Here is a 16,327-nt window from a genome sequence, read left to right as displayed (position 1 = left end):
GAATTTCTAGTAATGCTTTGGAGGTACTAGAATGACTATTACTGAGTCATTGTTTTGGATTTATGTTTGAATATTATTGTGTCCCAGGATTACAAATGAAATATAATTTTAAAATTTAGGTCCTCTTTATATGTCCATCAAACAGAGTTTCCTAAAGCATAATCAAAATAGCTTTTTTCTTTCTTTTTTTTTTTTAACCTTTTTAAATCAGAAAGCAGAATCTACTTGTAGGTAATTCTGAGAGTATTGGTTGTGGATAGGATGTTTTCTTGTTAGTCACCACCTCGATTGATTGGGAAGCCTTTTTTATAAATTACAAGAATGCTCATTTAACAGTTCTGCCATTTTTATCTTTTCTTCAACATAAAATATTTATTCACAGATTTTGCACCATTTTTGAACAATTCACGTAAGTCAATGGGTGGTAACTTATGAGCTAACTGGAAGATGGGTTAAAAATACTTTATAAAGTACTAACTTCTGTTAAACATTGTTTTGCTACAATTTTTAAGTGGAGTTGTAGTACATTAATGTTGGTTTGTCTTTACTAAGATATTTAATTTCAGATGATCCTTTTATTTGGGTCACTCCAAAATATATTTGCAGAATAAAATTAATTTTTTTTTATGAAATTACTTCCTTTTAAAAAAATAACTGGCACTTTATGCTGGGAATATACACAATTCTCATTGTAGCAAAACTCAATAAGCAGCTGATCTTTTAGAATAAAGACTAACTTCAGGTGCTGGTTTCACACACACACTGTTACAGTATGAACACTTCTGTCCAAAGAGATCTGAGTTTTGTATGATAATGTACAAGGTTTAATAGGATGTCTCCTAATAGGAGATTATTCTCTGACTTGTATATATCACACCCTGTGATGCACATTTTTGATAATTTAAAAGCTTGGAGTCCTCTTAATATGTAGTAAATTTTTTCTGCTTCAGATGATCAATAATGATTTGGATATAATGCCATATTTGTTGCCAGCTTGTTGGACCTGGATTTTTTTAAGTGTTTCTAGTAATTTATAGGGCCAAATTTAGAACTTATTTCATATGTTAAAGATGACACAATAGGATGTGAAAGAGTCATGTATTAGTTTCAGATGTTCAACATTTGTATCTTTGCGCTTTTCCAGATGAACATTTGTGGAAATGAAGGCTTCCTTAATATAATTTCAGTTCTCACATAGTTAAAAAAAAAAAAAAGCTATGAAAACTTTCCCTTGAGTTTTATTAATTTTACTTAATATATTTGATATAGGAGACTGTTAATTTAATAAGAAAAAAGCAGGTGAATTTAACAAGTGACCATCAATACCATAGTAAGTTCCCTATCAACTGGGTATTCTAAGTTACTGCTTCATATGGAGGGAAGGGTTTGTTTTTGTTTTTGTTTTCCTTATCCTTTTAAAGTTCCTTATGGTAGAGTTAGCATATTTTCTAAAGAGTAAGGAATTTTTAAAACTTGAAATGGAAACACTAAATTTTAAGTAGTTTGGAGGGACTACAGGAACAAAAGATTAAATGAGCTCCTCTCTGTTAACACGCTAAAGGTGACCGGCTTTTTAAGTCACTAACACAGCGGGGCCTCTGTTTCGTTCTTTCATCGGCATATACAGCTTTGCTAACTGCTTTTTGCTTTCTCTGGTTTGCACAGAAATGAATTCAGCTGCTATAAAGCTTTTGCTATTGTGTAAAAAGTTAAGAACAAGAGTATTTTCATCCTTTCAGTATTTGGAAGTTCTTACAAAAAACTCTGTGGCTGTTCTTGACTTACATATATTCTGTAATTTTTCATTGACATACTTGAGCATATCAGTGAGATTCTTAATTGAGCTGCAGTAAATGGTTGGTCAACTTTTAAAGTTGTGAGAAAAAAGCACATTAAACAGACTTGCTAAAATTACAGCTGCTGAAGCTGTAAAGTTATTATCCCAGAGAAATGTTTATATTTGCAGATAAAATAAAAACCCAACTGTTTCATTATGAAACTTGAGCAAGGGGAAAAAATTGATACAAGTGCAATGTCCAGTCCTAGCAGAAAAGTAAGGGTTTTTCTTTTCTGTAACAAAGAGAACCAAATACTATACACTTTCCACTTACTTCAGTGGATTTTATTCTAAGAGAAATCTGATTTTAGAGTAAGCAAATATCTCTGAGGGAAATTGTATGGTTTTACTGGTTGCAGTTTCTTGTTGTCATGAACTTGTCTAAATATTACTAGTAATATATGTCTTCTGGCCATTTTAAATCCCAAAATCAGTTGGCAAAAGAGCAAACTTTTGTCTTCTACTTTTCCAAGGAAACAGTGATTAAATTGACAGATATCTATAATTCTTTACATTTGTGAAATTACGTTCATTTGTTTTATCATAAATAGTCCCCTTAAAGTTATTCTGTGATCTTTGATTTTGAACTCTTTGGAGATAAAATATAAATCCTAGCAAATAATACTAGTTTGCGATTCTGCCATGTGAGTTTCAGGTTACTGATACAGTCATTTGTGGGAATCTACTTGGGCTAGTTTGTTTTATGGCTGGTGTTGCAGAGAGAGAGAGAGAGTGTGTGTGTGTGTGTGTGTGTTGCAATGTTAAGGAACATCTTTAGGGAAAGAAAATTCTAAAATCTCACTAAATTTTACTCATTTATAAGTAATTAATATTTACATCTTGTTTTAAAGTTATTACTAGGAATCCTCTTCTTTTCTTAAAAATGTGTAGCGCATTTTAGGATTAAAGGCTGTTTTCATTATCCCCTGGGCTGCTGGTGTAACTTTCCTTGTTCTTTGTAACAGCTCAGCAGAACCCAGCCTCTCAGCTTCCTGCCAGGCAGCAGGAGATCGAAATGAACCGACAGCAACGCTTCTTCCGCATCCCATTCATCCGCCCTGCCGACCAGTACAAAGACCCGCAGAATAAGAAAAAAGGCTGGTGGTATGCCCATTTTGATGGACCGTGGATTGCCCGGCAGATGGAACTCCATCCTGACAAGCCACCCATCCTTCTTGTGGCTGGTGTGTATGATTCACATGGAAAAAAACCTTATACAGCAAAAAAGGAGTATGAACCCTCTGAATGAAACAGTCTAATATATAATGTAATAATTCATTAAATTTCAGGACTAAGGAACGGCATTCTGCAGTTGGATCACATTTCCAGTTAATTGAGGGTTAATTTATTTATGATGTGAAATCGCTTAATTATGTCCTTTTAGAGCACATAGGAACTTGTCTGTGTCCTAAGAACCTTTTCATTGGTGTTTACTTATATCAGTTGATTTTTAATTGTTTAGAGAAATGTAGCAGTTTTATTAAGACTGGTAACTTGTCTGATCCACTGCAGTGTTAAAACTTTCTGAAAGTGTTCTTGGTGGAGGACAAATTTAACTTGTTTCTGGTGAATTTATTAAGCAGATTTCTGTTGTAAAGAAAGAAAGTTTTGAAAGTTCTTGAATAGATGAGAATGGATAACTATAGCAGTTTCAGGAATAAAGTTTATGATAAGTGCTTCTGAAGAGATTGATGGCTAATTCTCTGATGTCTCCCCTGTGCAGGTAAGGATGACATGGAGATGTGTGAGCTGAATCTGGAAGAGACAGGCCTGACTCGAAAGCGTGGTGCTGAGATTTTGCCAAGACAGTTTGAAGAGATTTGGGAACGCTGTGGAGGCATCCAGTACCTTCAGAGTGCAATTGAGAGCAGGCAGGCTAGGCCCACATATGCAACGGCCATGCTGCAGAATCTGTTAAAGTAGCAGCCTTCCCTGCCATGGGAGCCCGGGCCGTGGTACCAGGTCGGGTGTGTGCCCAGAGGTGGGACCATCCTGTGATCATGTTAGAACTGCTTATACAAAGTGAACAGATTTCAGTAATCATGGCTTTTTGTTGATTTCAGGTAAATGATGGTAGTGAATTGGGGACCTAAACATTATTTTCCTGTATCCAGCTGTAACTGTTAAACTTCTCCTCATTTTAATACTTGTTAACACTTGGACAGAATCTGACATCTCTCCTCCTTTGCCAATAGACTACCTTGAAGTCTATCATAATTGTTCTCTAGGGAAAGAAATTTTTGAAAAACTCAAAATACTTGCTTTTGCAAGGATGGCACAGAACCCATAAAGCTGAAATAATGAAACCTTAGCTTAAAGTTTCTTACAAAAGTTAAGGCACTTAAAATAATCAAGGCACTGATATTTTGATCTGAAAAGCTGTGTACTTTTTTAAATTTAAAAACTTTTTCAGAAATTCATGGAAATTTGCAAAGATGGGAATTTTTATTTTCCCCCCTCCTTTGTAGTGTGTCTTAGTTTTAGTAAAGCAGTTCATTTGAACTTCTAGAATTCCAGAAAAAGCCTGAATGTATTTGATGTACTCTGTGATAAAGAAGGTACTCACACGGTATCTTGCACAGACTTATTTTTCTTTTCTATCACACTGTGTTGCTATAAAAAAATATTTTCTTCTATTCCATCGACAAATAAAGGAAATTCAGACCATTTAAATGCTTAAAAGTTTTGAGATAACTTGTTTCTCTAAAAAAGGAAATAGGTTTTCAGTGGCTCTGCGGCTGAACTGGACTGAATGCAAATACTCTTTCAACTTCATCTCAATTGTGATTTTTATATCAGAATCCTGTCCAAGTTGTTTCATATGATTTAAGCTAGTGTTCTGCTGCAAAACATCTTTGTTTTTAAAAAATTCCTAGTGTCTTTTTTGGCCTTGAGATTTTGGTAATTGTAGAGCTGTTTTATAAGCTTTGTGATTCAAAAGTCCAATACTTAGTAATTGCTTATTACATGTAACTGATAATTTAATTTTTTTTCTTTGTGTGGTGTTAGTTTTGATCGAATATCAGCAGTTTTAAGCCTAATATTTATGACTTTATGTTAGGAATTTGGAGACAAAGATACATCAAGGAGTTATGTTGACATTAACTCTAATGAGACCTTGTTAGTATTTTGAATAAAATTAGAAGAATAAAATTATTCTTTGCACTTTTTCTCCCTAAATTTTAAAGACCTTAACCTTTGAAATGGATTTCTAGTGATTTTTCTTTTCTAGAAAGAATACCTCAGTTAGGAAAATATTTCCCAGCTGATTAGATTAGTGCTTTTGAGCCACAGACACTGTTTTCAGAATTGCTTCTCTCATAATACGTGTCTTAGTACAGAAATATTTATTTATTATGATACTGTGCAAATGAATGTCTCCTGGTAAAGAAATTAAACGGTCCTGTCTGTGCTGTTGAGAATGTGAATACGATTATACGTAGAAGGCTGCGTTACTGCAGAGATTCACCTCTCCCCACCCCACCATGGGTCATTTGGTCCCTGCGATTGCTAACAGCAGCTCTGGTTACTGAAAATAAATGACCTATTCTCTCTCTTCTCATCACTCGCCTTTAACTGGTGTTTTTATTTGTATAGGATAGAGCAGGATAAGCTTAACTAGTAGCAAGTAAAGTCCTTAAAGAAAATTTAATAACCAATTTGATTTTTAGTGAGTTGTCTCTTTAGTGCTGTTTTCAGGAGGTTTTCCATTTTATATCTCCTAGCTACATATAGGCACTAGATGAAAACTCATCAAACAGGTTAAAATTATTGTAATGAGAAACCTAATGTCTTAAAGACATTTATCACAGCAAAGCATCATTGCAAGTCTTTAGTAGATAATAAAATTATAGTTTTAAGCCATTTTGTTGCTAATTATGTCACACAGCTGTCCTAGAACTTAGCTATTTCAGGTATTCTCCTGAGTTAATTTTGGCTACCAGGAGAATTGCCCTAGTTCAGATAGACTTACGATAACCTACATACACACCCAGGCCCCTTTGCTGGAAAAATTTAGGACCCTGTCAGCCTTTAAGGGAAATAGCAGAAATGGCCTGCTAATAGATATTGATACAGCTGCTTTACAGTATTCACAATCACACCCATAAATGTTATGTGAAAACTGTAGGAATCAAAAGTAAATTCTTATTTTAATGTCATTAATTGAGATTGAAAATTTGACATTTAAACCAGCATACTGTATATTAAGAAATAATCTTCTCTTAATGCTTGTCTTATTCAATACATGTTCCTTCCTTAATGTATACTTTGCAAAAGTAGACATACATAAAATATTAAAAACGAGAAGGAAAAATGTTTTCACATTCACTTTAATTATAATGTAATGCCTAATGCCACTAACACATTTGAGAAATGTATTATGAGTTGTAGGTATGCACTGAAAGTTTCTCTAATACACATAAGTCAAGAGAACAATGAATTTTCTTAGTTGTAAAGTTGAATGGATGGCACCTTCTCAAAGGATTATGTGAGGAAAAAATAAAATAATGCATGCAGAAGTACAAGCCCACAAAAGAGACGTTTTATTGTAGCTCACATTCTGCTTCCTATAATGACTTTTTAATAGGTCATTCTTTCCGGTAACACAGTGAACACTTTTGTAAGAAAATACATCTTACGTGGAAAATAGGTGGTATTTATGGAAGCTTAGCTAGAGAATAGAGAAATTCACAAGCAAGAATAATAATGAGGATTAATTATAGAGCTTTATTAATTGGATTTTAAAATTTTTTCTTTAAATTTTCATTCACAGGTTATTACTATGGTTCTCAGGGGATCCAGATATGTAGATTTTTGGTTTCTCTACCTAAAGTACCTTAAGAGTACTTGGATAAGTAGAATAAGTATTTATTGGATGAATCAGTCAGTTCGTTAATACATTGTTAGTGGTAGGTCTACCTCCTTTTACAGAGGAGGAAAAAGAGATTGAGAGTGGTCAAAGAATTTCGTTCTGGACCATGAAAGAGACATAAATGCTTTTGCTTCAATCAGATGGAAAAAAAAGAATCAAAACAAGCAAAGCTTCTTGAGTCGCCCCTTACCAATTTACAAAGGGTTTCTCCTTTGTCATTCCACATCTTCAGAAGGTGTGACATATTTTCTGTGTGTATCATTACCAGAAATAACAAGTATTGAGAGTTTGTACTTCTCTAAGAAGAAGTAAAAGTAAACTAACAAGGGAGGGGAGGACAGAAGATCTCTAAAAATGAGAATAAGGACAAGTCGAGGCGATCAATTGTAAAAAGAAAGAGAAAAGCAGTGGTGGAAGAGAAAGAATGCATCTGCCCCTGAAGACTCTACATCCCCAGGTTGAAAAACACTGACACTTTTCAGGTGACAAAACACTCCGAGATCTTAGCTGAGTTCTAGAATGAACTGTGTGTACTACAGGAGCAAAACCTATGGTTATTAAAACTTGGATCAGGATAGACCTGGGGTATAAATTCTTAGCCTGTAGAAATGGCACTGCCACATTGGAGAAGGCCAGCAAGAGGGAGACATTCTGTGCATAAGCCTCACAGAGGAATAAAGTTGGAGAGACTTTGGGATGGAGAGTCTACCCATGTTAGGACCAGATCATTGAATACAGTTAAGTTCGGTTCAGGTCAATGTATTCCTTCTTCCCCAGCACTCACCTAATGTATGAAGTAAGTTTGGTTGTCATATTTTTCAAGAAATTTTTAAAAAGATAATCAGGAAAAAATGTGCAATTAAAAAGAGAATCTTTAATACTAATTTGTATCTACGCAGCAGATATCTCACTTTCAGAACTCACATAGGCTTATTAATTGGCCATTTTCTTTTCACTTTTCAAAATCCATCTAATTGCAACTGTTACTTAATTTTTCCTCATTTCTTTAAAAATTGTATATCTGATTCTTTCCTAAAACACTGATGTACTGGAAATAGAAATAATAAATGCTATCTCTGTAGAACTTCCTCTTGTATCTTGTGCTTTTAATACAGTTACAGCGCGTTATAAGCAAAACAGTTGTAAATGTTGCTCTTGTTGCCCCATGTCTCAGATGGACTAAGTTGGAGAAGTCTGGGGTGCCAAGCTTCATGGAGTCACCAGAGCTAGAAACACTGCTCTGTGTGGCTGGGGGAAAAGGCAAGGGAACTCGGGTGACCGGAACATCCTTGAGTTTTGGTCCCAAACTTTCGTGGATTTTTCCATCCAGGGAATAAGCAGGATCATGTATGACCTGTGACTGCTTGCACTGACTAGATTAGAGAAAACCTAAACCTTGGCTGTCTTTACCTAGGCCCTTGCTAGTCTGTTTACAAGATGACACAGATGTAAAAACTGGGGATCTTGCTGAGACTTTGAATATAGGTAGTCTCTCTAGGCTACTACATGCCCCCCATCTGGAACCTGCTATGTTCCAGGTGGGAGTTCTGAGAGGGCAGGTCAAAGAGCTCTTCTCCAACTGGTTGAAAAGACCAATCCAAAATGTGGGTGATCCAAATGAGAGGCCCTTGTTTGAGAGGGCCACCTTTCTAACAGAGGATGGAGTGTTTACCTATTTCTCATTCCCCATCAAAAAAATGACATTCCCTGTTCTTGTTAGAGCACAACTTCAATGTGGAGGGTGGAGGGCATGTTATGAGGAGGTTAGATTTTCATTTCCTTTCTAATTTTTAAAAAGATTTTATTTATTTATTTCTCAGAGAGACACCACGCATAAGCAGGTAGAGTGGCAGGCAGAGGCAGAGAGAGAAGCAGGCTCCCTGCTAAGCAAGGAGCCCGATGCAAGACTCGGTCCCAGGACCCTGGGATCATGACCTGAGCCAAAGGCAGCAGCTTTACCTACTGAGCCACCCAGGCATCCCTCTTTTTAACTTTTTAATTCTTTTTATTTATTTACTTTTTTAATGATTTATCACAGAGAACAGAAGCTGAGCATGGAGCCTGTCTCCGGGCTGGGTCCCAGGACCCTGAGATCACAACCTGAGACAAAGGCAGACGCTTAACTGACTGAGCCACCCAGCTGCCCCTTGTTTTCTCTCCTGATGGAATTATTTTGTGTTTTGGTCAGCCAATCATGCATCTAACAAGCACGTTTTCCTTTGGGTTCCAAGGCTATCGAAGTGAGTAGGTACATCTCCTGCCACCATTCCTCGCTTTGTGGCGCTCCCATCAATATATCACAGTTTGATGTCCTTATCCCATAATCACAGCTCCTCACTTTAGTGGGGAGGACCGGGGTGGGAAGAGGGATGAATGCTATGCATTTCTGAGGCCAACAGGAGTGGATTTTCAAGGGTTTGTAACAAGGTGTGTGTGGGGGGAGAGTGTGTCTATTATTAAGAGACACTTGTTTTTATTCTTGAAGTTTTACTGCTAAAATACTGCTGTCGATGTTGAATATTTTGCTATCTTTTGGTAGCATGAAAATCATTTACCATATTTATGGATTATGGATTATGATAAATCATTTATCATAATCCATAAAGCAAATCCAGGGAATAGCTAGTAAAACACAGACCCATTTTATTATAAATCTATAAATATGGTGCTTATATTTTATTGAAATAAAGGTTTTGCAGCAAATATATTCATAGTGGAATATTTGAAATAGATACAGAGAAATCATTTTTCACTAAGTAGTACATTAAAAACTGGCTAAAATGGATTACCTTGATGCCAATCTACCTGTGCACCCAGGAAAGTTAGAGTCCAGAAGTATTCAATGGAATTATTAAATTAGAAGACACGGTTCATCTGTGATGGAAAACAGGCATTGGTTATGTCATAAAGCATAACATTACTTCCCTCCCTCCCTCCAATATAGAGTCTTCCTTTAAAATAGATTTATGTGGTCACAAGAAGAGTTAGAGTTCTCATGGTGTGTATATGTGAACCCCAGTTCCTTTTTCTTTTAAAGGAGCTAATTCAGAAATTATTGGCAACAAAAAGATCTACTGTGTAAGCACTAATTTCTTCTAAAACTAGTGTGCCTAAGGCTGAAGAGGGATATGTGTGTGTGTATAACAGACATTGTGTGGAGCAGTATACCCTCACCAGTGTTTGCATACTGGATACACCATGATTCAGAGAGACCTGCATCCCCATGCATAAGTAGTCCTCTTTTATGAACATTGTAATATGAAGAATTTTCCTGATACATTGTTCAACCTCCTCCAAATAATAAGTAAGTTGCACTTGTATATGATCTGGAAGCAGTATTTTAAGGGCAGCTGGAAGCAAATCTGTCTTGCTATACTTTGACTATCAGTCTGGAGTAGCTGAAATATGTTTTAATGATTGTGTTTTGGGTTTTGATAATAAGCTTTTTCTGTAGAATGTAGCAGTCATCAAGTACACGATTCTTCTCTATTTGAAACATGGTATGTGTTGGTTCTCAGTTTTGACTCTATGCCTGGATTCTGATGACCAGTGAATATGCCTGCGTGTGTTTTCAGAATTTTAACAGAGTGGATACAATTTTCCTTGAGAAAGCAAACCACTTCTCTTGAGACAGATTAAGTTATCTGTATATTTTTAGTTTTTAATTTCCTTCCCAATCTTGAAGGTTAAATTCTTCATATCCTCCAGTCAGTAATTCAGAATCTCTTTTCCTGATTATCTGGAAGAGAAATTGTTTTAAGAGCTTAAGAAATGCCACTTGAGGTCAAATCCATATTTCATCCCAGTGTCACTTCTACTGGAGTTTGAAAGAACATGCTTGCTATTTAGGACATCTTTGAAAGGTTTGGAGATGCCCTCCAAAATATTCCTAACTTTATAATGTAGTAGGGATATATTCTTTCTCTTCTTAGACCCATTTAGATTCTCAGGTTGAGCCATCTTTTAAAGCAGAGCGGGCAAACAGACATGATGATTTCATGCTTCTGCTTCATATGAAATGTGACCCTTAATTCTCCCTGGGACTTTAGTATTTACTTGGTGTTTGCTTCAACCCAGACCTTTTATTAATATCAGATCTGGTGTTTCATTGCCATTTTATGGCTCAAGTTTGAACTTTTTCTGTCTTTCTAATTGCCTTTGTTGCAGGAAATCAAAATGGCACACATTACTTTCTGTATGCACCTGGATACATGAAATTATGATTGGCCTTTGGTGTGCTTGTCTCAGGGTCCTTGACGTCTATTGCAATAACTTGGTTCAAGTACAAGCTTTGAGGTGTTTGTTTCCACCCAACACTACCTGTCTCAGGTACAGCGGGCACTGGCTGATTATCACTCTTACCATCAAAGATGGTTTGATTTTTTTTGAAATTTTTTATTTTAGACTAAAAGTTGTCCAAGATATTTTCTCAAAAGTTATTTTAAAAAAATCTATATTTAACCTGGTTACAGATAAGTTATTTCCCTTCATAAGACAATTATTTTAGTCAAATAAGTTGGATGAATAATTTGGAAGGGATACCTAGGACACTGGAGGAATGTTCATCTGAGGATGAACTTTTAGGAATTTTTGAAGTTACTCCCAGTTCACAAATCACATTTCCTCTATTTCTCTACATATTTTTGCTTTACTTCATTATTTGAAATAAAAAGATATTTTAATAAGAATAGGTACAAAATTATTCAGTTCCAGGAATACAAATTGTGAAAATTGCAACCTGTTGCAATGCATTTGATAAATTGCATGTATATTTTTACAAGAAAAAGTGAATATAAATACTTGGATTGTTTCTGTTTTTTTATTGTTTTGTCTGTACATTTCAGTTAATGCCAGCCTTTCATCTCTGTCTTTCTCACACCAAGGAATGCATTCCCCCTCCCCCTTCCAATACTAAATTAAAAATCTTGGCAAATAAAGCCCTTACTTATCTCTTACTTCTTATTTCTTGCTCTTACTTATTTCTATTTATAACAACAGTCAGACCTAGAGATGTTTTAAATTTTCTTTAAAATTCAGTAATCAAAACCAACATATAGAAGTATTATTTTACCTTGTTATCTTGCTGATGTTGGAACTTTTTAACACTAGTTTTGTATGCTTGATTTTTAGAGTGACCTGGTGACCTACAAAAGAAAGCAAAAACATGGTATCCTATTTCATGGGCTTATCACCATTAATAGCAACTACAACTTTCTATTATTTAAGCTTTAAAATTAATATGACAATGAAAACGGATAGCCTATTTTTGCAGGTGCTTTCCATCAGGGCTGGCAGAACTATGCTCTCTGCCTCTGCTCCTGAGTTCGGCCTCCCAGCTGGCCTGCTGTTTCTGAGGCAGTGGTGTTAGAAGGACTGAACAAAGCTCATGGGAAAGATGAGTGATAACTTCATCTTGCAAAAAGTGGAGTTATTATTATTATTTTTTGGCGTTATTTTTAAAATCAGGTTCTGAAAAACAACTGCAATGACATTTGTTCATAAAGTATAAAAATAAAAGTTATTTAAAAATTTGATATATATAATTCCAGACTTTTTAATACACATATAATTTCTGATGATAGTGTATACACATTTTGCATCTTGCCTTTTCCCTCTTTACATTCTAAAATGGATATAATATTTGGGGAATGCTTTCTGACATATGTTCCCTTATGAGTAAATGGTTTTCTTTCTCCCAATATTTTGTCCATTGTCATTTCAGGGAAAGGCTGAGAGATGGCATCACGCTAGGAAAAAGGAAGAGCCTATCTGGGAGGTGTAGCTGGAAGACAAGTTCCTTGTTCTTTTTACCACCGGCTAAGATAGCATTTCTGGTTCCTACTTACCCTGGCTGGGTGACTTGGAGGCTCAGAGAACCAAGGGCTCAGTATGTGTCTGGGGTCAGAACTAAGAGATCGCAGGTGGGGGAAATAAGAGGATAGAAACTTTCCGAAGGGCCTGGTGAGGCAAGAAGAAGCCTGCACCCCCCCACTCCCCAAACAGACACCACCTTGGAGATAGGAAGGGAAGGGAAAGGATTTTTGAGCCTGATTATATACTCCAAGGGAACTGAGTTGCTTAAATTGATTGTTCCAACTCTTAATCAGATGAAGTTTTAAAAATTGGATTGGACTATATATATATTTTTAAGATCTTTTTTAAAAGATTTTATTTATTTATTTGACACAGAGAGAAACCACAAGTAGAGAGGCAGGCAGAGAGAGAGAGAGGGTGAAGCAGGCTCCCTGCTGAGCCGAGAGCCCGACTAGGACTCCATCCCAGGGATCATGACCTGAGCCAAAATCAGAGGCTTATTCCACTGCTTATCGATACTAGCGAATATTTCTTAGAAAAAGGTTTTTCTAATTTACACATTCCGGCAATGCTTGATGGAACTAGTTTTCCCTGATGTTACCTACACTGGAGAGGATTCACATTTTTACCAAACTCATGAGTAACGTGAGATCTCTTTATTGTTTTTGGATTTCCCCAATTATAGTGAGACTGAGCACATCTTGTCCTATGTTTTCTTGGTCATCTCGATTTCTTCTATGAATTGCACTTCTGTATTCTTGGCCCATTTTAATAATATCAGTGTGTTTGTCTTTTATTGATGTGTAGGAGCTCTGATTATTATGGATTTTCAACCTCTATAAGATAGGTTATCAATATTTCCCCCACTTTGTTAATATGTTAACTTTATTTATGGTGATTTTCCCTCTGTGGAAATCCTCTTCTTAAAGCCGTCTGGGATTGGTGTCTTAATTAGGGAAGGCTTTTTTAGCTCAGGATTATAGACGTAGTTTTAAAAATAGTTTTCCTTGGGTGGCTCCGTCATTAAGCGTCTGCCTTTGGCTCAGGTCATGATCCCAGGGTCCTGGGATGGAGTCCCACATGGGTCTCCTGGCTCAGCGGGGAGCCTGCTTCTCCCTCCCCACTCTCCCTGCTTGTGTTCCCTCTCTCTCTGACTCTCTGTCAAATAAATAAAATCTTTAAAAAAAAATAGTTTTCTGGGGCGCCTGGGTGGCTCAGTGGGTTAAAGCCTCTGCCTTCGGCTAGGGTTATGATTGATCTCAGGGTCCTGGGATCAAGCCCCGCATCGGGCTCTCTGCTTGATGGGGAGCCTGCTTCCTCCTCTCTCTCTGCCTGCTGCTCTGCCTACTCGTGATCTCTGTCTGTCAAATAAATAAATAAATAAATAAAATCTTAAAAGTTTTCCTCACATTTTCAACGTTTTGATTTTGTTTTAATCTTTGATACAGAATTGATTTGTGTATAGTAAAAAAACTAATTTTATTTTATTTTCTAAATGGAAGGCCAATTGTATTCTAACTATTACTGACAGTCCATACTTTCTCTACTGATTTGAAACTCTTGTTAAGATAAGTTCTCTAAATATAAGGGTCTATTTGGGGCATGTATATATATGTGTGTGTGTGTGTGTGTGTTTGTATATATATATACAAACACACACACATATATTTTTATATATTTATATATATATACACACACATACATATTTGTTCTGTGTACTTACTGTCTGTCTTAGTGTTCTAAATATTATTTTATTTTATTTTTATTTTTTAAAGACTTTTATTTTTATTTTTTATATATTTATATATTTATTATATATATAAAATAAATATATATTTATTTTAAAATAAATATATTTATTTGATAAATAAATTTATTTAAATTTATTTAAAAATAAGATAAATTTATTTAAAGACTTTATTTATTTGATAACTAAATTTATTTAATAAATAAATAAATAACTAACTTTATTTATTTATTTATTTATTTATTTGACAGAGATCACAAGTAGGCAGAGAGACAGGCAGAGAGAGAGACAGAGAGAGGAGGAGGAAGCAGGCTCCTTGCTGAGCAGAGAGCCCGATGTGGGGCTCGATCCCAGGACTCTGGGATCATGACCTGAGTTGAAGGCAGAGGCTTTAACCCACTGAGCCACTTAGGTGCCCCCTAAATATTATTTTAAATATTACTACCCTACAGAGTAACCTCTCCATCATTCTACTTCAAGATTTTCTGTTCTACATTTTCATTTCCAGAGCAAATTTAGAACCAGAATGTCAAATTCCATTTAGAATCCTATTGGAATTTTATTTGAGATTAACTTGGAGAAAGTTGACAGCATTATCATAATCCTCACTCACTTGGATACTCTTGTGCTTTATGTTCTTTGTAAAGATGCTTTATAAACAGAAGTTCATACACCCTTTGCAGTAACCCAATAGATGGGTTTTATTAGTCTCATTATCAAATGAGGGAATTGAGATTTGGAGATGTAATTGGTCCAAGGTGACTTGATTAGTAAGTTGCTAAGCCAAAAAGTTTTTAAAGATTTATTTATTTGTTTAATTGATAGAGAGCACAAGCGGGGGAATAGCAGACAGAGGGAGAAGCAGACTCACCGCTGAGCATGGAGACTGATGTGGGGCTCAATTCCAGAACCTTGGGATCATGACCTGAGCCGAAGGCAGGCACTTAACCAACTAGCCACCAAGGCGTCCCGAAGCCAAAATTTTAATCATTATTTGTCTGACTCCAGAATATTGCTTCTTAACCATCACTGGGTTAAATCATTGTCTTTTAAAGTGTTAATACTTTGAAAGAACAGGTACTTTCATGAAGAGAAAGGCTAAACCTCTCTAGCTTCTTGTTGATGGAGTAAAGCAGATGGCCATGAGCTCCCTGGTAGGAAACTAGAGACGGTGGCCACTAGAATAAATGGGAGGAAGTAAAAACAAACACAGGATTATCTACTCAAGATATGGGTCTAAACTGATCACCACTGAGATGTTCCAGAGTGTGTCACCGGAGAGACTTGGCTGGGAAAGGTGAGACAGGCTCAGGAAGAAGCTCTCCAGGGCCGAGTGCACAGTATGGACTTGATCTGGGTGTCACAGGATTTGTAGAAGAGTAAGGAGTCTCTGTGTCCCCTGATCATTCATAACACCACCTACACCCTAATGTCTGGTTCATGAATAGAAGGCCAGTAATATCTCGCATTCTTTTCCTCGTCTTAAGAGCTTCTTTTAACCTTTCTGTTGGAAATAAAGGATGCATTAAACATGTATCTACTGAATAGACTACTATTTAATCATTAAAATGGCCCCTGTGTGGTTCAGTCATTAAGCGTCTGCCTTCGGCTCAGGTCGTGATCCCAGGGTCCTGGGAATGAGCCCTGCATCAGGCTCCCTGCTCAGCGGGAAGCCTGCTTCTCTCTCTCCCCCTCCCCCTGCTTGTGTTCCCTTTCTCCCCGTCTCTCTCTGTCAAATAAATAAATAAAAATCTTTAAAAAAATCATTAAAAATGATGGTACAGAAAATATTTAATGACATTGGGGAATGCTCTATGTGAAAGAGCTGAGTATAAAAGAAGAAGCCAGTCTGATTCCACTTTGCTTTAGGACATTCTACGTAAACATTCTGTATAAACATGTACATCAAAAGATAAGAATTAATATGAATATCACATTTTTTTCCTCATAATTCTGTATTTTCCAAATTTCTCATGATGAAAGCTGTATTTACAAATAGGAAAAAAACAAGTATCTTTCTCTCTCTCTCTCTCACACACACACACACACACACACA

General features: G+C 36.1%; 2 protein-coding genes across 8 annotated transcripts in view; one reads left to right on the top strand and one right to left on the bottom strand.

Annotated features, from left to right (window-relative positions):
• The window catches only part of MYO6 (myosin VI), a 155,991-nt gene extending 148,194 nt beyond the window's left edge, over positions 1–7,797 (top strand). For 2 of the 6 annotated variants that reach the window (XM_032339239.1, XM_032339235.1), the window contains 3 exons: positions 383–409; positions 2,803–3,021; positions 3,561–7,797. In XM_032339239.1, the coding sequence (XP_032195130.1) occupies positions 383–409; positions 2,803–3,021; positions 3,561–3,760 (446 nt within the window). In that variant the 3' untranslated portion in view covers positions 3,761–7,797. The remainder of the gene's footprint in view (positions 1–382; positions 410–2,802; positions 3,022–3,560) is intronic. The other 4 variants (XM_032339240.1, XM_032339237.1, XM_032339241.1 and 1 more) reach the window with 2 other exon arrangements.
• Positions 7,798–9,381: 1,584 nt separating this feature from the next.
• Positions 9,382–16,327, bottom strand: part of IMPG1 (interphotoreceptor matrix proteoglycan 1) — a 125,274-nt gene continuing 118,328 nt past the window's right edge. For both annotated transcript variants that reach the window (XM_032339233.1, XM_032339234.1), the window contains 2 exons: positions 11,782–11,854; positions 9,382–10,449 (listed from right to left, as the gene is read on the bottom strand). In XM_032339233.1, the coding sequence (XP_032195124.1) occupies positions 10,372–10,449; positions 11,782–11,854 (151 nt within the window). In that variant the 3' untranslated portion in view covers positions 9,382–10,371. The remainder of the gene's footprint in view (positions 10,450–11,781; positions 11,855–16,327) is intronic.

Source organism: Mustela erminea, chromosome 4 (genome assembly GCF_009829155.1).
Source record: "Mustela erminea isolate mMusErm1 chromosome 4, mMusErm1.Pri, whole genome shotgun sequence".
NCBI lineage: Eukaryota > Metazoa > Chordata > Mammalia > Carnivora > Mustelidae > Mustela > Mustela erminea.
The sequence above is the reverse complement of the archived record's forward strand: the minus strand, read 5'-3'. Positions and strand labels throughout refer to the sequence as shown.